The sequence below is a fragment of the Pseudophryne corroboree genome, assembly GCF_028390025.1.
Source record: "Pseudophryne corroboree isolate aPseCor3 chromosome 3 unlocalized genomic scaffold, aPseCor3.hap2 SUPER_3_unloc_5, whole genome shotgun sequence".
NCBI classification, from domain to species: domain Eukaryota; kingdom Metazoa; phylum Chordata; class Amphibia; order Anura; family Myobatrachidae; genus Pseudophryne; species Pseudophryne corroboree.
Genome location: NW_026967541.1, coordinates 3,993,014 through 4,019,251, shown reverse-complemented (window position 1 = coordinate 4,019,251; position 26,238 = coordinate 3,993,014). Strand labels below are relative to the sequence as shown.

At 47.3% G+C, this 26,238-nt stretch overlaps 1 protein-coding gene across 1 annotated transcript in view; it reads right to left on the bottom strand.

The window, feature by feature from the left end:
• Positions 1 to 203: 203 nt before the first annotated feature.
• The window catches only part of LOC134984355 (oocyte zinc finger protein XlCOF6-like), a 33,529-nt gene continuing 7,494 nt past the window's right edge, over positions 204 to 26,238 (bottom strand). Inside the window, exon 3 of the mRNA XM_063949952.1 lies at positions 204 to 2,957. Coding sequence (XP_063806022.1) covers positions 1,123 to 2,957 — 1,835 coding nt within the window. The 3' untranslated portion in view covers positions 204 to 1,122. The remainder of the gene's footprint in view (positions 2,958 to 26,238) is intronic.

Genomic DNA, 26,238 nt, shown 5'->3' with positions numbered 1-26,238 from the left:
CCACCGCCCCATCTACACCAAATTCCACCCACCCTGCCTCACCCCACTACTGCTACCCACCCTGTCTCCCCCACTACTGCCACTGTCCTGTCTCCCCCCACTACTGCCACCCGCCCTGTCTCCCCCCACTACTGCCACCTGCCCTGTCTCCCCCCACAATTGTCACCCACCCTGTCTCCCCCCACTACTGCCACCGCCCCGTCTCTTCCCACTACTGTCACCACCATCTCCACAACTACTGCCACCGCCCCATCTCTCCCCGCTACTGCCACCACCCCATCTCTCCCCGCAGTCCTTCATCTGCAGATGGAAGAAAGCAGGGCAGTAATGAGGCAGAAGCTGCTTCTGGTACCATGGACCCTGGTCATGTAGGACTGGGAGAGTCAGTAAGATTATGTAATAGAGTCACCATCTTATAGGAAGCTGGTGAAGGGAGCAGAGAATGGGTGTTATGTGGCAGGAACAGGCTGGTTAGGTAACAGTATGGCTGCTGCATTCTGTACATGTTACAACCAGTGCAATTCTTTTGCTGGGAGACCCAGGTAGAGGCCACTGCAGTAGTCTATGGGTGATGATACAAGTGCATGTATGACTGTAGGTAGATCTTCTGAGGGAAATAAGTGCTGGAGTGTGGCTATGTTCCTCAGATGAGGATCTGATTGTTGCAGATACCGATATCTAAGTGTCACTCCACCATCCAGGACACCAAAATTCCACACATGATCAGCATTATGTAACTGTGAACCCCCAAGCCCAGTTGGTTTGCAAAGCTGAGCTGTAGCCCTGCTCTTTGTTGGTGAGCTTCTATCATAAGGACCTGTTTCACCAGGACTGAATCACAGCCAGCTGGCATCACCCACACCTGGAGCTCAGCTAGACAACCATTTAGGATTGGTACTGGGTTCTCAGTACCCAGAGCAAAAGACAGGTCATCTGCATAGCAGTGGTAGAAGAGGGCATGATACCTGATTATTTCACTCAGTGGTAACATGTATATTGCAAAAAGCATAGGAGATAGGATAAGAACCTTGAAGAACAACGCATGGCAATGATGAGTATACTCCAGAAGAATAAAATGGTTCCTCACCTGAGTGATGTCTATTGTGTCCAACAAGAGATGATTTATTTCTCAGAGTATAGAAATGGCGTCCCACCTGTGTGACTTCGCTGATGTCTAACAAGATGTGATTTTTGTGTAAAACATTTCTCGCACTCAGCGCAAGAAAATGGCTTCTCACCTGTGTGACTTTGCTGATGTCTAACAAAATTTGATTTGTGTGCAAAACCTTTCCCACACTCAGAACATGGAAATGCCTTCTCACCTGTGTGACTTTGCTGATGGGCAACAAGTCGTGATTTGTGTGTAAAACATTTCCCGCACTCAGAGCAAGAAAATGGCTTCCCAGCTATGTGACTTCGGTGATGTATATCAAGATCTGATTTACATGCAAAACATTTCCCACACTTAGAACATGGAAAAGGCTTCTCACCTGTGTGACTTCTGTGATGTATAACAAGATGTGATTTACTTACAAGACATTTTCCACACTCAGAACATGGAAATGGCTTCTCACCTGTGTGACTGCGCAGATGTGTAACAAGTTGTGATTTACTTACAAAACATTTCCCACACACAGAACATGGAAATGGCTTCTCACCTGTGTGACTTCTGTGATGTATAACAAGATGTGATTTACTTACAAAACATTTCCCACACTCAGAACATGGAAATGGCTTCTCACCTGTGTGACTTCTGTGATGTATAAAAAGAGCTGATTTGTGTGCAAAACATTTCCCACACTCAGAACATGGAAATTCCTTCTCACCTGTGTGACTTTGCTGATGGGTAACAAGTTTTGATTTTTGTGTAAAACATTTCCCACACTCAGAGCAAGAAAATGGCTTCTCACCTGTGTGACTTCTCTGATGTATAACAAGTTTGGATTTCCAGGTAAAACTTTTCCCGCACTCAGAGCAAGAAAATGGCTTCTCACCTGTGTGCTTTCTTTGATGTCTAACAAGATATGATTTAAGTGCAAAACATTTCCCACACTCAGAACATGGAAATGGCTTCTCACCTGTGTGACTTCTCTGATGTAGAACAAGATATGATTTCTGTGTAAAACATTTCCCACACTCAGAGCAAGAAAATGGCTTTGCATCTATGTGACTTCTGTTATGTCTAACAAGAACTGATTTGTGTGCAAAACATTTCCCACACTCAGAACATGAAAATGCCTTCTCACCTGTGTGACTTATGTTATGTATAACAAGATGTGATTTAGTTAAATAAGATTTCCCACACTCAGAGCAAGAAAATGGCTTCTCACCTGTGTGACTTCTCTGATGTCTAACAAGATGTGATTTTTGTGTAAAACATTTCCCACACTCAGAACATGGAAATGGCTTCTCACCTGTGTGACTTCTATGATGTATAACAAGTACTGATTTGCATGTAAAACATTTCCCACACTCAGAACATGGATATGACTTCTCACCTGTGTGACTTCGCTGATGTGTAATAAGATCTGATTTCTTTGTAAAACATTTCGCGCATTCAGAACATGGAAATGGCTTCTCACCTGTGTGACTTCTCTGATGTATAACAAGATGTGATTTGTATGCAAAACATTTCCCACACTCTGAACATATCAGTGGCCTTCCACCTGCCTTGCCTGTGTGTGGGTTAATAGGATTTGTGTTCTTTGTAAAACATTTGGCATCTATAGAACATGGAAACACTGTATCTACTCTCAGAGCTGTAACAGATGCACCAATATCAGAGTGATCAGGAGAACATTTCCCAGGATCAGAGGGATTAGCTGATAAAGCTGGATGTATAATTGGGGTAATGGGGTTAGCTCCTGGAGAATCCTGTCTACTGTCATTATCTTTTATGTCACAATCCGGGGATAACATTAGATGTCCTTCTGAGATATTCCTGCTTGTATGTCCATCTGCTGGAAATAAAATACATTATGGAAATGTGACATTTTCTGTAACAATATTAATCTTATAAACAATAGGAGAAGACGACTCTCTGGGACACTTAATTGTAAATGTGTGTGTATAATAAAACATAACTTTTAATGAAGGCTTTATAATATTGTGTCTCAGACTATCATTGTGTCCTCCCTCCTGAGAACACTCACAATAACAAATGTAATATTATAATAAGACTTAGATATCTCTCTCTCTTGTACTGGTAACTAACCATGAAGTATAAGTGGAGATATAGTCACTCGCCAAGTCCTATGTCAGCACCAATGTAAAACAATGGATTGGGAACATATCGTATGAATTGGAGATTCTAGATGAACAATAACATCAGTCATATGAGCTGATGGATCAGAGAAATGTCTCCTAACGTTACTCCTGGAAGCATTGGTAAGGTAGCATTCCTTTATGTGTGTGCTCATACGCTGGTAAGCCTGTACATGTGTTACTCACCCTTATATAAGGTATATTGCTACAGCAGAGTAGGTGTGGAACAAGATATTTTACATGCAATACACCATATGATATCCTGTAATCATCATCATCTGCTAGGTTATAATCTACTTTCTCTCACGTCCTAGAGGACACTCGAGTCCATTTAGTACCATGGGGTATAGATGGGTCCTTTGGGAGCCACTGGTACTTTAAAAGTTTAATAGTGTGGGCTGGCCCCTCCCTCGATGCCCCTCTTACCAGACTCAGTTTAGAAAATGTGCCCGGAGGAGCCGGTCACAGCTAGGGGAGCTCCTAGGAGTTTTTTTTAGCTTTTTATTTTCTAGAGATAGTTAGGTTTTTCGGGTTTTGTGTCTTGGTTTTTGATTCGGTTCTGCGGACGCATTTTGGCAAAACCTCACTCAATTTTTTTTTTCGGATTCGGGTGTGTTTTGGATTTGTTTTTGTACAAAAAAAACTCAAAAACAGCTTAAATGTTATGAGCCACGGCTGTTTTTTTATTTTGGTTATGTATTTTATGTTATACTTCTGTTCCTGTTCCCCGTGGGTGTCATGGGGTGTTCGGAGCCCACCCTTAAGGAGAGGGTACTGTTATGAACCACAGGTAGTGGTTCATTCCTGTTTTTCGTTTATGTATTTTGTTATAGTTCTCTTGCAGGCCAGGATTTCCCTTTGCTCTGGGTTAGAAGACTCTTGTTTGCTAGCAGGGGCGAGTCTGTGTAATTGCAGCCTGTTTCCATGTGTTTGGCCTCACCTGTCTGTTAATTGCACCTGTCAGTTTGGTGTCGTGTAGCAGGGCAGCTGCACAACATAATTAATTAGGGCTCCCTGTTATATTCTGGCTCAGTGCAATAAACAGACGCCGGTGATAGTTCCTGAGTTTCTGAGCTTCTGTCTAGCTGCTTCCAGCCTTGATCCAGTGTCTGATCCAGTGTCCTGCCGTGAAGCGCTCCTGTCCAGAAGTCCTGTGGCTTTGTCTGTGCCTGGTCGAGTATCTGGCTTCTTGGTGTCCACCGGTCTGTCATTTGGGATTCTCCCTGTCCGCCGGTTCTGAGAGCCTGTGTCTGCTACATTGGGGGTTCCTGTCCGTTTGCTATTATTTCTACCAGTTTCATGAGTAGCTGCTTTGCCGCGTCCGTCTGCCTAGGCCGCTGTATTCTTTAATTATATTTGTTACTGGTGTTTTGCAGAGGGTTCTGCATATGCTGTCACCGCTGGTACACAACAATATTGTGCCGGCGTGTGGACAGCATTTCCTTTGTTGTTGTTTATCCTGGCGGCTGTGCCGCATATACATTTAGCTTTAGGTCTCTTAGTAGCCCCTAGCTCTCTGTTTGGTTTAGTTAGAGGTCCCCTTGTTATCATCCCGTCTCGGTTTACGCGTTGTCTCACATTAAGACCTGGAGGCATCGGAGTTGGGCAGACATAATCCGCCCTTCAAACGCGGCTGCCGTGGGCCCAAGAAACCATAGTCTCGCAGGCATAAACTGACCATGCGGGTGAAACAACGGAGGTAGGTTGCTAGGGGTTACCATTACACCTTGCCATCATTTCAGCGTCACGTTCTTGTGCTCTGGACTTTCTACGCAATACCTCTTTGTTCAGAGCACCAAGAACGTAACATTAAATCATAGAATTTGGGGGTCATTTTGATCCTATAGTATTATTAACCTCAATAACCATAATTTCCACTCATTTCCAGTCTATTCTGAACACCTCACAATATTATTTTTAGTCCTAAAATTTGCACCAAGGTCGCTGGATGGCTAAGCTAAGCGACCTAAGTGGCCGACACAAACACCTGGCCCATCTAGGAGTGGCACTGCAGTGTCAGACAGGATGGCCGATTTAAAAAATAGTCCCCAAACAGCACATGATGCAAAGAAAAAAAGAGGTGCACCAAGGTCGCTGGATAGCTAAGCTAAGCGACCCAAGTGGCCGACACAAACACCTGGCCCACCTAAGAGTGGCACTGTAGTTTTCTAGCGAGAGGATGAGTGCTTCCATCCTCATGTGAATCTGAACCACTAGCCATGAACATAGGCCGCTCCTTGCCACTCCGTGTCGTAAATGGCATATTGGCAAGTTTACGCTCCTCATGAGATGCTTTTAATTTTGATTTTTGGGTCATTTTACTGAACCTTTGTAGTATACTTGATGACACAGAGGTAGAGCAATGGACTAATGTACCGTACTACTATATATATATATACTGGTCGTCAGCAAAATTCTGCACTGTCCTCCTACTATATAATACTGTGCACAACTAAAATGCACCACAGGTATGGATGGATAGTATACTTAACGACACAGAGGTAGGTAGAGCAGTGGACTACTGTACCGTACTGCTATATATTATATACTGGTGGCCAGCAAAATTCTGCACTGTCCTCCTACTATATATACTGCGCACAACTAAAATGCACCACAGGTATGGATGGATAGTATACTTGACGACACAGAGGTAGGTAGAGCAGTGGACTACTGTACCGTACTGCTATATATTATATACTGGTGGTCGGCAAAATTCTGCACTGTCCTCCTACTATATAATACTGCGCACAACTAAAATGCACCACAGGTATGGATGGATAGTATACTTGACGACACAGAGGTAGATAGAGCAGTGGACTACTGTACCGTACTGCTATATATTATATACTGGTGGCCAGCAAAATTCTGCACTGTCCTCCTACTATAGAATATTGTGCACAACTAAAATGCACCACAGGTATGGATGGATAGTATACTTGACGACACAGATGTAGGTAGAGCAGTGGACAGTACTGCTATTTATTATATACTGGTGGTCAGCAAAATTCTGCACTGTCCCCCTACTATATAATTCTGCGCACAACTAAAATGCACCACAGGTATGGATGGATAGTATACTTGACGACACAGAGGTAGGTAGAGCAGTGGACTACTGTACCGTACTGCTATATATCATATACTGGTGGTCAGCAAAATTTTGCACTGTCCTCCTACACTACAATGCAGCACAGATATGGAGCGTTTTTCAGGCAGGGAACGTAGATATTTTCAGCACACCGAGCACAGATATTTGCAGCACACTGAGCACAGATATTTGCAGCACACTGAACACAGAAACTGAGAGAACGCTGCACGTCCTCTCCCTATCATCTCCAACGCACGAGTGAAAATGGCGGCGACGCGCGGCTCCTTATATAGAATATGAATCTCGCAAGAATCCGACAGCGGGATGATGATGTTCGAGCGCGCTCGGGTTTACCGAGCAAAGCGGGAGGATCCGAGTCTGCCTCGGAACCGTGTAAAATGGGTGAAGGTCGGGGGGGTTCAGATTCCGAGAAACCGAACCTGCTCATCACTACTAAAGAGTTAATGGTTCTCTACTCCGCTGACAGGATACTGAGCTCCTGAGGTTGCTGCTCGCAAGTCCACGAGGCAACTGCTCTCTCCCACAGCACGGCCGCCAACCTCTAACAAAGCCAGAAGAAAGTGGTGAGTACTGCGCCGGCGTCCTGGTTAGCGGGTGGCCGGCGCAAGAGTGGAAGCGCAGCTCTGACAGGAAGGCTCAGCAACACAGTGTAGGCGCTTTGAGGAGCGTCCTGAGCCAGCGCGGATAAACCCTACACTGGTCACACAGATAACAGGGGCTTATATACCTGTTAGCACTAAAATCCTCAGGCAAGTATAAACAATTAGTGCAGGAAACCGCGTGCCATTACAAGGGGCGGGGCTTCCTCAGAGCGGATCCAGCACTCACCAGCGCCATTTTCTCCCGGCAGATCATAGGAACTAGGACCCTAAGGTTAGTTAGTCAGCGCCGGGCTTTTATCATAATAACTGCCTACAGGGGCGCTGTGTGGCTGGCTCCTTATACTCTGTGACTCTCTGAAGGTACTCTGGGGGAAACTGTGTCTGACATTTTCCTGTGTGTGTGTGTGTGTGTGTGTGTGTGTGTATATCCACATCACCATGTCTAAGGACTCTGTGTCCTGTGCTGCAGAGTGTGTATCTTCTCCTGAGGAATCTATTCCATGTACTCAGGACTGCAATGTGCTGTCTCGGCATTCTGAATCCAAACCCCCATGGGTGGATACTTTAAGGGGAATGATATCCCAGATTTCAACAAGGATGTCACATACTGAGAAAGAGATGCAGTTTTTGAGACAATCTGTAGTGGGTTTGAAGTATTCAGCTCCCACTACTTCATCTAAAACCCCACCTACATACCCAAAAAAACGTACACTTGCCCAGACAATGCAAGCTGACACTGATACTGACTCTGATACAGGGGACGGTGATGGGGATATGCAGGGGGGAGGGGGGGATGCATCCCTTGCTAATGGGGTGCAGCTAATGATTGAAGCCATTAGGGATGTTTTGCATATTTCCGAGAAGGTTCCGGAACAAGTAGAGGAATCTTATATTACAGTAAATAAGAAGTCCTCGCTTACCTTCCCTGCTTCTAAGGAGTTAAACTCCTTATTTGAAAAATCTTGGGAAAACCCAGATAAAAATTCCAGATCCCTAAAACAATTCTCATTGCTTTGCCTTTCCCTGAAGAGGATAGGAAGAAGTGGGAAAATCCACCTATAGTCGACGCTTCTGTATCTAGGCTGTCTACAAAGGTGGTTTTACCTGTCCCTGCTTCAACCACCATAAAGGAGCCGGCAGACCGCAAGATTGAGACTACGCTCAAATCACTATACACTACTACAAGCGTGGCTTTAAGGCCCACTATTGCTTGTGCATGGATTTCTAAAGCCATAGCAAAGTGGTCAGGCACCTTACTAGAGAACTTAGATACTATAGATAGGAGTGACATTGACTTGTTTTTACGTCACTGTGATGACATGTGATGACACAGCTGGCTGTCAGGTTCGGTCTGGTTTGTGTCCCCGGAGGGGGCGCTAGTGGGTCAGTGGAGGTAGGAGGGAAAAAGTGAGGAGGCTGGATTAAGTTTCTGCGCATGGGCGCAATTATGTTTTATTCAACAGAAAGTTCACAAAGGCAGCAGAAATAAACAATAAGGAATGCAATGTAAATGGTGCAACGTGAAAGCTGAGAGTCTATGGCAACAGAAATATGACAATGGATGAATGATAACTGTTGAATGATAACTGATGAATGATAACTGATGATTGATAACTGATGAATGATAATCTGGTATGGGAACCAGAGCAGTTTAAAACATGGAGCCAGCAGAGATGGTAACATTCAGCAAACCTGGTAGCAGAGGCAGGAGACTAGCAAAGTTCACAGTGCAGGTGATGAGGCACAAGCAGCAAGCAAGCTGCATCACATGTGAGGTGATGGAATGCACCTGGAGAGAGTCTCTACTGCTAGGCTGAAGCACACTGTTGGTGATTAGTGTGAAGCCTGTAAACAGAAGCAGGTGTTGCTGAGGCTTGTAGTTCCACGGAGCTGTAAGAGGATTACCAGGAACACGGAGTAACAAGCAGGTAACCAGGAACACGGAGGAACAGGTAGGTAACCAGGAACACAGGGGAACTGGAGACTGGAACACAGGAACTTGCACACTGAATGTCGCAGGAGAGCTGGAGGGGTTGCTGGAACTTGTAGTTCCACAGGAACAGCTGGAAACTGGAATGGAACTGGAACAGCTGGAAACTGGAACGGAACTGGAACAGCTGGGAACTGGAACGGAACAGCTGGGAACTGGAACGGAACAGCTGGGACCTGTTGTTCCACAGGTCTAATACACAAGGAAATCTCTGTAGACAGAGGATTGCAAACAGGAGCCGCCTGTTCACGGGATGTGACGTGCAGGAGAGTTGGAGTGGTTGCTGGAACTTGTAGTTCCACAGGAACACCGGAACTGATGGAAACTGGAACGTAACTGGAACAGCTGGGACCTGTTGTTCCACAGGTCTAATACACAAGGATCTCTGAAGACAGAGGACTGCAATCAGGAGACGCCTGTTCACAGAATGTGACTTGTTGTCCAAGGCGATGTGAGAGAGCCACAAACTGGAAGTTATACCACCTGCCCAGCAGTGATTGGACACAAACTGCAGGCGGAGATACTAGCTGGATTGGGTGTCCAGATCAGCTGTGAGTTAGTTGAAGCACTATGTACTCCAGGCTGCAGAGGGCTGAAAACGAGAACTGGAACAGAACTGAACTGCTGGAACCTGTAGTTCCACAGCAGTGATGCGATGAAAATGCAGATTCCTGACAGTACCCCCCCTTTTATGGGTGGGCACCGAACACCCACGCTGGAACTTGGAGGAACCTTGAAAAAGAACTTAGAAATACACAAAAGCAGAGGTCCTCAAAAGTCTTCCCAACTTTCATCTTCAGAAGACAGATTTTCCTCGTCAGAACAAGTAGACCATTCAGGGTCATTTGAGACAGAATTTACTTCCTGGGAAAAGGCATAGCTAGGAAGGATAGAACCTCCCATAATGTAACTTGAGTCTTCATCAACAAACTCACTTTCAGAGTCAGAGTCCAGGTCTAGTGTGGTCATGGGAGCCTTTTGTTTAGGAACAACAGAATCTGAGACAATCTGTGGACCAGTGAATTTGAAGCTATATGAGACACCAGGACTAGGGTTTACGGCAGCATAGCCAACACTTACGTCAACAGATGGTAGACTTTGAACTGGTTTTTGAGCTCTCCAATTCTTGTAATTCTTGAAATCTCTGATATATTGATTCAACAGAACCTGATCGTGTTTGGAAAGAGTTGAGTCGAAAAACTGAGAACTGGAAGGCTGATCAGAAGACTGAGCAGATGTTGAATCTGGGGAGTCAATACTTTCAGAAGTGTTGCTGTAGGATGGAGACACGGAAGTATATGCCACTTTCAAATCTGAAGTCTGAGAACCTTGTCTTGACTTTGCAGCTTGGAAATCTTTAATAGCTTGGTCTAATGTATCCTGATCTTGCACAGAGAGAGATGTTGGAGAGGATTTAGCAGTAGACAAACTGTTGACAAATTGGCCAGAATGCCCAGATGACTTTGAATGCATAAACTTTGGAGCAAACTCCTGTTTTACGGCTTCGCAGAAGCTCACTCAGTAGTAGGATTCGCCCAGTCCAGTGCTCTACCTTTGAAGAACAGGAGGAAGTATCTGATTGCATTGGCTGGAGAAATAGTCACTGAAGATTCCGACTCAGTAAAAGCGAGGTATTGGCTCGCCACTGCACGAAACTGAGTATAGTCACCATCAAAGTAGACTGGAGCTTTTGTATCTAGTGGACACTTGGAAGGCTGAATGTCAGATGAAGTCTCGGAAGACAATGTAGGACACTTGAGAGTTGAGGACTGGAATAAGCATTCAAAAGCAGGAGTAGAATCAACTTGAAATGCTCGAGGGTGGAGAGAGGACGTCATCTCCTGGATTGACTGACGGGAATTCTCTGCCGAGGTTGACAGAACGCTAGAAGCTTCATCTTGGGGTGAGATGCTTAGAGCCTCCATCTGGGTTGAGGCAACTGCAACATCTGCAAGAACTGTAGACTCTGGACATAGCGACAGGAGTTGCTTACTTGAAACACTGGAGAGAACCACACCGTTCAGAGGAACTGGAATCGGCAGGAACCGACGACAACTTTGGACAAACGGATGGAACAGGGATTGTCCAGGACTACTTGAATTGACTTGAACTGTAAGAGGCTGATCTGGACAGACGGATGGGACCGGATTGGGTCCAGATAAGCTTGAACCGGCTGGAACCGCAGGAGTCTTCGGACTGACGGATAGAACCGGATTTGATACAAAGAGACTGGAATCGTCTGGAACCGAAGGAGTCCTCGGACTGACGGATAGGACCGGATTTGATCCGAGGATGCTGGAATCGGCTGGAACCAAAGGAGGTAGCTCAGCATTGGAAACAGAGCTACTCGGGCTGGCTGGAACCAGAGGAGGCTGATCTGGACAGACGGATGGGACCGGATTGGGTCCAGATAAGCTTGAACCGGCTGGATCCGGAGGAGTCTTCGGACTGACGGATAGGACCGGATTTGATCCGAAGACGCAGGAATCAGCTGGAACCGAAGGAGGCTTACTGGAATCGGCTGGAACCGAAGGAGACTGATCCGGACAGACGGATGGGACCGGATTGGGTCCGGAAGAGCTTGAATCGGCAGGAACCGGTGGAGTCCTCGGACTGACGGATAGGACCGGATTTGATCCGAGGATTCTGGAATCAGCTGGAACCGGAGGAGGTAGCTGTTATGATTCCTGTACTCCAGACCGGAGAAGATCTTATGGCAGGGATCTGAGTACAGGAACAATATGCTGGTTGTGGGAGCTGGAGAGCCTAGTAACCCCTGGCGCCCTAACTCCGTTGTCTCGCCCGTGTTATCAGAAATCCCCTGCGAGACTATGGTTGCTTGAGCCCATGGCAGCCGCGTTCGAAGGGCGGATTATGTCTGCCCAACCCCGATGCCCCCGCAGGTCTTAATGGGAGACAAGGGGAAGTCCGAGACAGGGTGATAACAAGGGGCCCTCTGACTAAGCAACCAAGCCAGGGATTACAAGCTAACTAAACTAAATCAAAAAGGTATGCGCGGACTAGCCGCCAGGGAAAAGGACAACCAAAGATCCACTGATCCGACACTCCTATCCGGCACCGCTGGACACCAGAGTGTATCTTGTGGAAGCGGAATCCTCCGCAAAGCTCCAGAACACAATATAAACAATATAATAAACTGTAGCGGACAAGCCGCAACACACGGCTGCGCCGCGACTCACGAACACCACCAGATGTTAAAGGTGCTCGGTCAGACTCCAGGAACAGATGGTAACTTCCGAGTACAGGATCTCTGAGGACAGGAACAATCGAATGGACCGGGACTGGAAACTCTCTGTAGCAGACTCAGGCAAACAGGAAGCTCAGGAACTAGCAGGAACCAAGCTCAGAACTCAAGCAGACTGAAAACCCAGAAATATCACCAGCGTCTGTGAACTGCAATCAGCCAGCATATAACAGAGAGGCCTAATTAATAATCCAGAGCAGCTGGCCTATTGCATGATTCCAACTGACAAGATGCAATTAGCAGCCAGGTGAGGCTGAACACATGGAACAAGCTGCAATTACACAGACTAACCAGCGGCAGCAGACAAGAGCATACTAAAACAGAGCAACAGGAAATCCTGGCATGCAAGACAACTTTATAAACATAAATAGGAGTGAACCACTACCTGTGGTTCATAACAGTATCCCCTCCTTAAGGGTGAGCTCCGAGCACCCCATGACACCCACGGGGAACATAAACAGAAGTATAACATAAAATACAGAACCAAAATGCAAAACAGGAATGAGCCACAGCCGTGGCTCATAACATTACCCCCCTCTTGAGGAGGGGTCAAAAGACCCCAAAATTCAGACTATCCAGAACAAGGGATACAAAAAAAAAACCTGACACATTGGTCAGACAGACACAAAAACAGAAACAAGCTGCAACCACAGCTTGTAACAGTGCCCTCCCCCTGACGGTGGCCACTGGACACAAGATAAGGAAAAAAAAATCTTTTTTTTTTTTTTTTATCAAGGCAAGAGTCAAAAATGATTTCTTTTTCTTCTTCTTCTTTTTACAAAGCTCTTTAGGTCTGACCAAGGTAATTCCCCAAACATTGTCTGAACTGATGGTACCACCCAACAAGGCTGCGTTCAAATCAGAGACAGGTTTCTTACCCTTGGGAGCTGAACTTTCTGGCAAAGTACTATTATTAGAAGAAGAAGAAGTCAGAAAAGCACATCCTGCAGTCAAAGCAACGGGCTGGGACTCTTGTGCCGAGTTTACAGTATTTGGTGGAATCTCAGCAGACAAGACGGGTGACCTAGAGGAACCTGAACCAATTTCTTTGGAACCATATCTTTTAATAATTGCATCACTGAATGCTGGGGGATCCTGAAGAATGGGATCTTCAGCTTTCATTAGGCTGGTCGCCCACTCAAAAGGCTCTCCTTTAAAAGAATAAATAAGATAGAGCACAAGGTTCTCTGGAGTGATGCCCAGAAATGGTCTAGACAACATAATAATGTAATAGTGTTTGTAAAGCGCCAGAAATTGGGCTAAGTCCCCATCAAAGATTATGGATGTTGAGATATCAGAGTCAGGATCTGTTTCCTTCCCATCTGACTGACTGAAGTGCTTTGCTAGGACCTGGTCACTATTGCCCTTACTTGATGCTGAGACTCTCTGAACCCCACCCGGGGCAGTGACTTTCTGAACCCCACCCGGGGCAGTGACTTTCTGAACCCCACCCGGGGCAGTGACTTTCTGAACCCCCGCTGGGGCAGTGACTTTCTGAACCCCCGCTGGGGCAGTGACTTTCTGAACCCCCGCTGGGGCAGTGACTTTCTGAACCCCCGCTGGGGCAGTGACTTTCTGAACCCCCGCTGGGGCAGTGGCCTCCGGGAACCCCGCTGGGGCAGTGGCCTCCGGGAACCCCGCTGGGGTCAGCACCTCGGATTCTTTTACTGGGACCGGGCCGTTGGCCTCCCTGACTGGGATCGGGCCATCGGCCTCCCTCTCTGAGTCGATAATTATCGAAAGTTCTCCCGGGACTATGACTTCCGGGACTTTTGCTGAAGCCATAACGTTCAGATCCTCCACTAATGCTATGCTTCTCAAGTTCTTTCCTGGGGAAGCGACTTCTAGATCCTTCTTTGGGGCTGCGTCTCTCGAGACCCCACTTGGGGATATTACTTCAAAGATCCCTTCTGGGGTTTTGCTTCTCGAGTTCCCTTCAAGAACTATGGTTTTAGATACCCTTTCTGGGATTGCGCTTTTCAAATCCCTACCTGGGGTAACAGCTTCTGAGACCCCTTCTGGTATGGACACCTGAACTATAATATTTGATGTCCCTCTATAAGCTAGGGCATCGGGTACCGCTTCAGCACTCTGGGCATCGGGTACCGCTCCAGCACTCTGGGCATCGGGTACCGCTCCAGCACTCTGGGCATCGGGTACCGCTCCAGCACTCTGGGCATCGGGCACCGCTCCAGCACTCTGGGCATCGGGCACCGCTCCAGCACTCTGGGCATCGGGCACCGCTCCAGCACTCTGGGCATCGGGCACCGCTCCAGCACTCTGGGCATCGGGCACCGCTCCAGCACTCTGGGCATCGGGCACCGCTCCAGCACTCTGGGCATCGGGCACCGCTCCAGGACCCTGGGCATCGGGCACCACTCCAGGACCCTGGGCATCGGGCACCACTCCAGGAACCTGGGCATCGGGCACCACTCCAGGAACCTGGGCATCGGGCACTACTCCAGGAACCTGGGCATCAGGCACCCCTACAGGGACTTGCAACTCCGCTTCCACAGGAACCTCAAGAGAGGAGAGAAACATTCTCTTTTGATTCCTGAATCTATAATGGGGCTCCCTTGCCCAAGGACCCCAATTATAGGACAGAGAGCTTTTTTGTGTGGGTTGTGTGACAAGTACCTCTGCCACAGTAGAGACAGGAGTAGGTCTTGTATCATGACTCAGCTTGGCCAGAGGGCAAGACTCGTCACCACACTTTGGCTTGCGCAACTCACAGGTCTGCAGATAATGGCCTAAACCCCCACAATATAGGCATAAGTTTAAGTTTCTGCGACGCAGACGCTCCTCTTCTGAGAGCCTGGGCCGCAGAAAACTTTTAAACCTTTTCTCTTCAATTAAACCAGAGGATTCTCTTGTCACCATACTGTGAACAAGAGTCTCTTTAGAGATAGATGTACTCTCAACTGTTAGGCGCCGAGGGTCCGCTCGTCAGTGCGGCCGGCGCCTAGCAACGGGGACGCCACTGTCGGATCGTGTTCCCCGTTGCTGGGTCTAAGTTTATATCATCACTGGTTTCCTGGCTGTGTAGCATGCAGCTGCACGGCATGTTGTAATTATCACTCATCTGTTTCCATGGCCATGCAGCTTGTCAGCTGCATGGCATTTAATCCAATCAGCCTCCAAACAGCTGATTGGAAGACTCTCTGTTAAAAGCACTCCCAGGACTCCTCACAGACGCCGGTGATAGCTTCCTGTTTGCCTGATTCTGCTGCAGAGAGAGTTCCCAGTCCCGGTCTGTTCGTTTGTTCCTGTTCTCAGTGATCCTGTACTCGGAAGTTACCATCTGTTCCTGGAGTCTGATCGAGCACCTTTAACATCTGGTGGCGTTCGTGAGTCGCGGCGCAGCCGTGTGTTGCGGCTTGTCCGCTACTATTTATTATTGTGTTTATTTTGAGTTCTGGAGCTTTGCGGAGGATTCCGCTTCCACAAGATCCACTCTGGTGACCAGCGGTGCCGGATAGGAGTGTCGGATCCGTGGATCTTTGGTTGTCCTTTTCCCTGGCGGCTAGTCCGCACATACCTTTTGATTTAGTTTAGTTAGCTTGTAACCCCTGGCTTGGTTGCTTAGTCAGAGGGCCCCTTGTTATCACCCTGTCTCGGACTTCCCCTTGTCTCCCATTAAGACCTGCGGGGGCATCGGGGTTGGGCAGACATAATCCGCCCTTCGAACGCGGCTGCCATGGGCTCAAGCAACCATAGTCTCGCAGGGGATTTCTGATAACACGGGCGAGACAACGGAGTTAGGGCGCCAGGGGTTACTAGGCTCTCCAGCTCCCACAACCTGTATTTAATTCCTGTACTCAGATCTCTGCCATAAGATCTTCTCCAGTCTGGAGTACAGGAATCGTAACATTATCACCGGCCAGACAAAAGAAAAAATTTTCAACAGGAGTTAATTTTTTCACTTATCCAGTTGGGAGAATTTTGTCGGCCTCATGAATCCCACCGGTGTTGGGCCAAATCCTGGCCAGTTTTTGGTTAGTCAGATTCAGGAACTTACCCAGATGGTTCAGGATCTGTCCCTCCGGGTAAGCTCACAGGAAGATCTGTTACGGACTTCCCCGAGGGTCATCCCTGAACCAAAAATGCATCTGCCTGACCGTTTTTCTGGGGATAGAAAACAGTTTTTTAATTTTAAAGAGTCTTGTAAACTGTATTTTCGTTTAAGACCAGTTTCCTCAGGTACGGAGGCTCAGCGGGTTGGAATTATAATTTCTCTGCTTCAGGGGGATCCTCAGACCTGGGCTTTTGGTTTAAAGACAGACGATCCGGCCTTATCGTCTGTAGACGCCTTTTTGAAATCTTTAGGGCTATTGTATGACGACCCTGATAGAGAGGCATCCGCAGAAAGTCAGTTGCGTGCTCTAAGACAGGGTAGGAATCCTGCAGAGAATTATTGTACAGAGTTTCGCCGTTGGTCGAACGACTGTGGCTGGAATGATCCTGCCCTGCGCAGTCAGTTTCGCCTCGGCTTATCTGAATCTATAAAAGACAGCCTCCTTCAGTATCCCGCTCCTGAGAACCTTGATAAACTCATGGAGCTCTCTACTAAAATAGATCGTAGGCTCAGAGAGCGGAGGACTGAGAAAGGGGCATCTGTAGTTTCTTTTCCCTGTGTTTCTTCCGTTCCGGTAGACATGGAGGAGCCTATGCAGATTGGTCTCTCCAAATTGTCTCCGGAAGAAAGAACCAGGAGGCAAAATTCTGGTCTGTGTTTGTACTGCGGAGGTAAGGGACATTTTGCCCGTAGTTGCCCAAACAAGTCGGGAAACTTCCTGACCAAGTGAATAGTGAGGGGGTTCACTTTGGTCTACAGCTCATCTCCTCAAATAATTCACTATTGGTTCCTGCTAAAGTTTCTTATGACAGCCTCTGTTCCTCGGTCTCTGCTTTTGTGGACAGTGGAGCTGCAGGAAACTTTATGGACTTAACATGGGCCAAGGCCTTAGGTATTCCTCAGTTAACCTTAAGTAGGTGTATCACCATGCATGGTTTAGATGGGAGTCCCTTATCCAATGGGGTTATTTCTCTATGTACACCTCCTGTTTTGCTCTCGGTGGGAGCTCTACATTCTGAAAAGATTGAGTTTTTTCTTACCCATTGTCCAGCAGTTCCTGTGGTTCTGGGTCACCCTTGGCTGGCCTTTCATAATCCCATCATAGATTGGCAGCCTGGGGAGATCCTACAATGGAGTACCATCTGTGATAAAGAATGTATTACACTTCCTATCCGAGTAGCTGCTGCCAGGTCCGCACATATTCCTGGAGAATACCAAGATTTTTTGGATGTGTTTTCCAAGGGCAATGCGGATATTTTGCCTCCCCATAGGCCTTATGATTGTACCATTGAGTTAATTCCTGGTGCCACGTTGCCTAAAGGAAGGTTATATGCATTGTCTGGTCCTGAAACTGTGGCCATGAATGAGTATGTGAAAGAAAGTCTTGAGAAAGGGTTTATCAGGCCATCTAAATCCCCTTTAAGTGCAGGTTTTTTCTTCGTAGAGAAGAAGGATGGTTCCCTCAGACCCTGCATTGACTTTCGAGCCCTGAATAAAATCTCAGTAAAGAATACTTACCCTCTGCCTCTGATCTCTGTCCTCTTTGATCAGCTACGTTCGGCTGTTATTTTTTCTAAGATTGACCTGAGAGGAGCATATAATCTCATTAGAATCAGATCAGGGGATGAGTGGAAAACGGCATTCAGTACTCAATCAGGTCACTATGAGTATCTGGTCATGCCATTCGGCCTATCTAACGCTCCGGCAGTCTTTCAGGATCTCATTAATGATGTGCTCCGTGAGTTTCTGGGAAGATTCGTTGTGGTCTATTTAGACAACATTTTGATTTATTCTGACTCTATAGAACAACATGTTACCCAGGTGCGTCAGGTACTTAAGAAATTACGTGAAAATCACTTGTATGCCAAACCGGAGAAGTGTGAATTTCACGTCACGGAGGTATGCTTTTTAGGGTACATTATTTCCCCTCGGGGATTCCGAATGGAACCTAAGAAGCTCCAAGCCATCCTGAGTTGGGCGCAACCCACCAACTTAAAAGCAATTCAGCGCTTTTTAGGGTTTGCAAACTACTATAGAAGGTTTATTCACTCTTTCTCTGACATAGTTGCTCCCATTGTGGCACTCACTAAGAAGGGAGCAGATCCTACCAATTGGTCATGTGAAGCTAAGTATCTTTTCAGGCCTTGAAACAAGCCTTTGTCTCAGCCCCTGTCCTTAGACATCCCAACCCAGAATTGCCTTTCATCGTTGAGGTAGATGCCTCGGAGGTTGGTGTAGGGGCTATCCTTTCTCAGAAGGATCCAGATTCCCTTGAGTTACATCCTTGTGCCTTTATGTCCAGGAAATCTCATCTGCTGAATCCAACTACGATGTTGGTAATCGGGAGTTGTTGGCTATTAAATGGGCTTTTGAGGAGTGGAGACATTTGCTTGAAGGAGCGACCCATACCATTTCTGTTTTGACGGATCACAAAAATCTTCAATACATTGAATCAGCTAAGCGACTGAATGCCCGACAGGCTCGTTGGGCTTTATTTTTCACTCGGTTCAAATTCATTATCACCTTCAGACCTGGTTCCAAGAATACCAAGGCAGATGCCCTCTCACGCAGTTTTCTTCCCGTTCAAGACAACAGTCCGGTTACTCTCATACTTCCGCCTTCAGTCATTCAGGCAGGTCTCACACAGGATGTTTTTTCTCAATTGAAGCTGCTTCAACATCAAGCTCCGGGAAATACTCCTGCTGGCCGTCTTTTTGTTCCTGAGTTTTTGAGAGCAACTGTTTTGGAGGAATTTCATGATAGCAAAGTTGCAGGGCATCTGGGAGTCGCTAAAACTTTTGAATTGGTATCCCGCTCAGTGTGGTGGCCTGGTCTTTCTAAAGACATTAAAGAGTTTGTTGTTTCGTGTCAGGTCTGTGCACAGCATAAAGTTCCCCGTTCTTTGCCTATTGGTCAACTTATGCCATTGAATGTTCCCCTTAGACCATGGTCGCATATCTCCATGGATTTTGTGGTGGATCTCCCTCTGTCAGCTGGATGCACAGTCATATGGGTGGTAGTGGACCGTTTTAGTAAGATGGCTCATTTTATTGGTCTTCCCCGATTGCCATCTGCCCAGGGATTGGCAGTCTTGTTCCTCCGTCATGTTTTCAGACTCCATGGGTTACCCACTGATATTGTTTCTGACAGGGGTCCACAATTCATTGCACAGTTTTGGAAGTCTTTTTGTGCTTCGTTAAAAATGAAATTATCATTAACCTCCGGTTATCATCCACAATCAAATGGACAGACTGAGCGAGTGAACCAATCCTTAAAACAATATTTGCGTTTGTACTCGGCCAAACTCCAAAATGACTGGTCTGAGTTTCTTCCATTGGCAGAGTTTGCTTATAATAATGCCTGTCATTCCTCCACCAATGTGTCTCCATTTTTTGCAGTTTTTGGTTTCCACCCCAGAGCTAATTCATTTTTCCAACATTCCTCTGTCTCCTCTCTGGCCCTGACCTCTCATCTTAAACTTATTTGGAAAAAAGTGCACATAGCTCTCAGAAAAGCAGCTTTCAGGGAAAAAGATTTTTCGGACAGGTTCCGGCGGCCGTGCACTTTTAGAGTAGGAGACAGGGTGTGGCTGTCGACTCGCAATATCAAACTTCGACAAACCTCAGCCAGATTGGGTCCTAGATTTATTGGACCATTTCTCATTATCAAAAAAGTCAATCCAGTTGCTTTCCGGTTACAGCTACCAAAAACGTTACGGATCGGAAATACCTTCCATTGCTCTTTGCTCAAACCATATGTTTCATCTAGCAGATTTCCTCGTAAAAAACCTCAGGGGAGATCACCAGTTAATGTACAGGGTCAGCAGGAGTTCGTGGTTGAGAAGGTTCTCGATTCCAAGTTGTCCCGGGGTCGGCTTTATTTTTTGGTGCATTGGAGAGGTTATGGTCCTGAGGAAAGGTCGTGGGTCCTAGATGAGGACCTTCATGCCCCAAGGCTCAAAAGGGCATTTTTTCAAGAATTTCCTCAGAAACCCAGATTTAGGGGTTCCTTGACCCCTCCTCAAGGGGGGGGTACTGTTAGGCGCCGAGGGTCCGCTCGTCAGTGCGGCCGGCGCCTAGCAACGGGGACGCCACTGTCGGATCGTGTTCCCCGTTGCTGGGTCTAAGTTTATATCATCACTGGTTTCCTGGCTGTGTAGCATGCAGCTGCACGGCATGTTGTAATTATCACTCATCTGTTTCCATGGCCATGCAGCTTGTCAGCTGCATGGCATTTAATCCAATCAGCCTCCAAACAGCTGATTGGAAGACTCTCTGTTAAAAGCACTCCCAGGACTCCTCACAGACGCCGGTGATAGCTTCCTGTTTGCCTGATTCTGCTGCAGAGAGAGTTCCCAGTCCCGGTCTGTTCGTTTGTTCCTGTTCTCAGTGATCCTGTACTCGGAAGTTACCATCTGTTCCTGGAGTCTGATCGAGCACCTTTAACATCTGGTGGCGTTCGTGAGTCGCGGCGCAGCCGTGTGTTGCGGCTTGTCCGCTACTATTTATTATTGTGTTTATTTTGAGTTCTGGAGCTTTGCGGAGGATTCCGCTTCCACAAGATCCACTCTGGTGACCAGCGGTGCCGGATAGGAGTGTCGGATCCGTGGATCTTTGGTTGTCCTTTTCCCTGGCGGCTAGTCCGCACATACCTTTTGATTTAGTTTAGTTAGCTTGTAACCCCTGGCTTGGTTGCTTAGTCAGAGGGCCCCTTGTTATCACCCTGTCTCGGACTTCCCCTTGTCTCCCATTAAGACCTGCGGGGGCATCGGGGTTGGGCAGACATAATCCGCCCTTCGAACGCGGCTGCCATGGGCTCAAGCAACCATAGTCTCGCAGGGGATTTCTGATAACACGGGCGAGACAACGGAGTTAGGGCGCCAGGGGTTACTAGGCTCTCCAGCTCCCACAACCTGTATTTAATTCCTGTACTCAGATCTCTGCCATAAGATCTTCTCCAGTCTGGAGTACAGGAATCGTAACATCAACGACTTCTGGCAAAATGAGCAAGATTTTAGTCAGAAGGTTTTGCAGTTGCTTTAGGGATTGCTGCCAAACTTGTAGTCGCTCTGGTCTCAAAGCACTGAATACAGAGTTCAGGGCTTCGAGAGATGCCTGCAGGGCTTGCATAGTAGACATAGGAGGATTTAAGACAAGGCAAGACAAGACAAGGCAAGACTAAATTTTGCTAAACAAATCAAGATTTTTTTTTTTTTTTAAACACCGGACTGGATTCTAAACACCGGACTGGATTCTAAACACCGGACTGGATTCTAAACACCGGACTGGAATCTGCACACTGAATTCTAGACAGGACTGGATTCTAAACACCGGACTGGAATCTGCACACTGAATTCAATACAGGACTGGATTCTAAACACCGGATTGGATTCTGCACACTGAATTCTAGACAGGACTGGATTCTAGACTAGACACTGGACTGGGCCAAAAAAGAAAAAAAAAAAAGTTTTATTTATTTTTTGTGGTATGGCTGGTGATAATGTTATGATTCCTGTACTCCAGACCGGAGAAGATCTTATGGCAGGGATCTGAGTACAGGAACAATATGCTGGTTGTGGGAGCTGGAGAGCCTAGTAACCCCTGGCGCCCTAACTCCGTTGTCTCGCCCGTGTTATCAGAAATCCCCTGCGAGACTATGGTTGCTTGAGCCCATGGCAGCCGCGTTCGAAGGGCGGATTATGTCTGCCCAACCCCGATGCCCCCGCAGGTCTTAATGGGAGACAAGGGGAAGTCCGAGACAGGGTGATAACAAGGGGCCCTCTGACTAAGCAACCAAGCCAGGGATTACAAGCTAACTAAACTAAATCAAAAAGGTATGCGCGGACTAGCCGCCAGGGAAAAGGACAACCAAAGATCCAATGATCCGACACTCCTATCCGGCACCGCTGGACACCAGAGTGTATCTTGTGGAAGCGGAATCCTCCGCAAAGCTCCAGAACACAATATAAACAAAATAATAAACTGTAGCGGACAAGCCGCAACACACGGCTGCGCCGCGACTCACGAACACCACCAGATGTTAAAGGTGCTCGGTCAGACTCCAGGAACAGATGGTAACTTCCGAGTACAGGATCTCTGAGGACAGGAACAATCGAATGGACCGGGACTGGAAACTCTCTGTAGCAGACTCAGGCAAACAGGAAGCTCAGGAACTAGCAGGAACCAAGCTCAGAACTCAAGCAGACTGAAAACCCAGAAATATCACCAGCGTCTGTGAACTGCAATCAGCCAGCATATAACAGAGAGGCCTAATTAATAATCCAGAGCAGCTGGCCTATTGCATGATTCCAACTGACAAGATGCAATTAGCAGCCAGGTGAGGCTGAACACATGGAACAAGCTGCAATTACACAGACTAACCAGCGGCAGCAGACAAGAGCATACTAAAACAGAGCAACAGGAAATCCTGGCATGCAAGACAACTTTATAAACATAAATAGGAGTGAACCACTACCTGTGGTTCATAACAGTATCCCCTCCTTAAGGGTGAGCTCCGAGCACCCCATGACACCCACGGGGAACATAAACAGAAGTATAACATAAAATACAGAACCAAAATGCAAAACAGGAATGAGCCACAGCCGTGGCTCATAACAGTAGCCCATCATTGGAGCCACTCAGGCTGGCTGGAACCAGTGAAGACTTTGGACCGACGGCTGGAACCGGGCTAGGTCCATTGACACTTGACTCTGTATAGACAGAATCCGGATGTTCTGATGATCCCTTTTGGAGTGGTACTGAGCTGGTAGCACTCTCTGAAGTTGGCAAACAAAAGTTCATGTCTGTATCTGTGGCTTTAAGAATTCCTCCTGGGATCTTGGCCCTGGATTCCCCACTTGAGGATGAAACTCCAAAGACCCCTCCTGGGGTTAATAGATCAGACACACTTCTTTGAGTTGCATGCCCGGATGCCACTTCTGGAACCTGAACATCAGACACCCCTACTGGGGTCACAACATCAGATGCCTCACCTGGGGCTGTAGACACAGACGCCCCTTCGCGGGCTGTAGGCACGGATGCCCCTTCTCGGGCTGTAGGCACGGATGCCCCTTCTCGGGCTGTAGGCACGGATGCCCCTTCTCGGGCTGTAGGCACGGATGCCCCTTCTCGGGCTGTAGGCACGGATGCCCCTTCTCGGGCTGTAGGCACGGATGCCCCTTCTCGGGCTGTAGACACAGATGCCCCTTCTCGGGCTGTAGGCACAGATGCCCCTTCTCGGGCTGTAGGCACAGATGCCCCTTCTCGGGCTGTAGACACAGAAACTACTTTAGTTATGGGTAACATAGATAGTCTCTGTTGATTTCTGAACTTGGGATTGGGTCTATTTGTCACAGGACCCCAATCGTAGACTTTTTGGACACTCCTGTCCCGGGTAAAGGAACTTGAAACTGTAGAGGATACGTTGGAAGGTTTGCAGGTGAAAACACTGTGATGTTGGGACCTGTCACCAACTTTTGAGTTGCGGAAGGAACAGTCCTTAATAAGATGACTAGAACTCCCACAGTAAAAGCAGAGGTGAAGCTGCTTGCGATGCCGGCGTTCAGCTTCCGTGAGTTTGGAGCGCGGGTAGCTCTGGAATCTGCCCTCTCTCTGCATAGAAGAAGAGACTTTAGCTTGAAGAAAAGTTGAAACGGAGGTCGCACTAGTCTCAATACTTTGAGCAGTACTCTTCACTGCGTTTAAAGCACCACCCAGGATTTCTGGCATTATTGGAATGATTTTTGTTAGGAGACTTTGAAGTTGTTCCAATAGATGATAAAGAGTGCTTATTGGTTCAGAGTTCACAGCAGACAACAAAGGAGTCTTGAAGCTTTCAAAGGAGGAAGTCGCTCTCTCAGGAGAATTAGTTGTGAAGGGACTGCCATAGGACTGACTTGAGCAAGATCCATCCACAGGAACGGATTGTGCAGGGAAAGTTGAAATGACTGGAGCAGGAGTGACTTGAACAGGAACTGGAGAAACAACAGAACTTGGAAGGGATTGCTGCAAGGTATCCAAACGGATAGACATTCCCTGTAGGAACTGGAACATCTGCTGCTGCGCAGCCTCTTGACTATCCAAACGGGAGACCAGATTTTGTAAGGCCCCTGACCCCACATTCTGACCACCATCCGAGTCCATGCGCCTTGGACAAACTGTCAGGTTCGGTCTGGTTTGTGTCCCCGGAGGGGGCGCTAGTGGGTCAGTGGAGGTAGGAGGGAAAAAGTGAGGAGGCTGGATTAAGTTTCTGCGCATGGGCGCAATTATGTTTTATTCAATAGAAAGTTCACAAAGGCAGCAGAAATAAACAATAAGGAATGCAATGTAAATGGTGCAGCGTGAAAGCTGAGAGTCTATGGCAACAGAAATATGACAATGGATGAATGATAACTGTTGAATGATAACTGATGAATGATAACTGATGATTGATAACTGATGAATGATAATCTGGTATGGGAACCAGAGCAATTTAAAACATGGAGCCAGCAGAGATGGTAACATACAGCAAACCTGGTAGCAGAGGCAGGAGACTAGCAAAGTTCACAGTTCAAGTGATGAGGCACAAGCAGCAAGCAAGCTGCATCACAGGTGAGGTGATGGAATGCACCTGGAGAGAGTCTCTACTGCTAGGCTGAAGCACACTGTGTTGGTGATTAGTGTGAAGCCTGTAAACAGAAGCAGGTGTTGCTGAGGCTTGTAGTTCCACGGAGCTGTAAGAGGATTACCAGGAACACGGAGTAACAAGCAGGTAACCAGGAACACGGAGGAACAGGTAGGTAACCAGGAACACAGGGGAACTGGAGACTGGAACACAGGAACTTGCACACTGAATGTCGCAGGAGAGCTGGAGGGGTTGCTGGAACTTGTAGTTCCACAGGAACAGCTGGAAACTGGAATGGAACTGGAACAGCTGGAAACTGGAACGGAACTGGAACAGCTGGGAACTGGAACGGAACAGCTGGGAACTGGAACAGGACTGGAACAGCTGGGACCTGTTGTTCCACAGGTCTAATACACAAGGAAATCTCTGTAGACAGAGGATTGCAAACAGGAGCCGCCTGTTCACGGGATGTGACGTGCAGGAGAGTTGGAGTGGTTGCTGGAACTTGTAGTTCCACAGGAACACCGGAACTGATGGAAACTGGAACGTAACTGGAACAGCTGGGACCTGTTGTTCCACAGGTCTAATACACAAGGATCTCTGAAGACAGAGGACTGCAATCAGGAGACGCCTGTTCACAGAATGTGACTTGTTGTCCAAGGCGATGTGAGAGAGCCACAAACTGGAAGTTATACCACCTGCCCAGCAGTGATTGGACACAAACTGCAGGCGGAGATACTAGCTGGATTGGGTGTCCAGATCAGCTGTGAGTTAGTTGAAGCACTATGTACTCCAGGCTGCAGAGGACTGAAAACGAGAACTGGAACAGAACTGAACTGCTGGAACCTGTAGTTCCACAGCAGTGATGCGATGGAAAATGCAGATTCCTGACAGCTGGCGCGTCGTGTCGCTCAGTGGTAAAATACACGTGGTTACTTTCCTAGCCCTGGTCCTACACATGGACTTCACCAATTGGCAATATGTTATTAGTTATATGTTAGGCAATATTGTATTATATTGTATGATGTTATTGTTACAAGGGTACAGTTATGTTTTCAATGTATATATATGAATGTATAGGTTATTCTGTTATAGTTTGTAAAATAATGTTCCCCCCAATGTGACTGCGCAGATAACCTGTGTATTTGCTGTTGAGTAGATACAGCCAGTCTCAGATGTCAGGCCATACACCCCCCTCATTCTTCCCCACACAATGGATTCCAGGCCACACAATCAGATTAAGTAAAGTTAATTTAGTTAACATCTATTGTGGCCTAGGGGACATGCCTGGGCATGTGAAACTAGGTTTGCTCTAAAACTGTTCTGGGGGTGTCG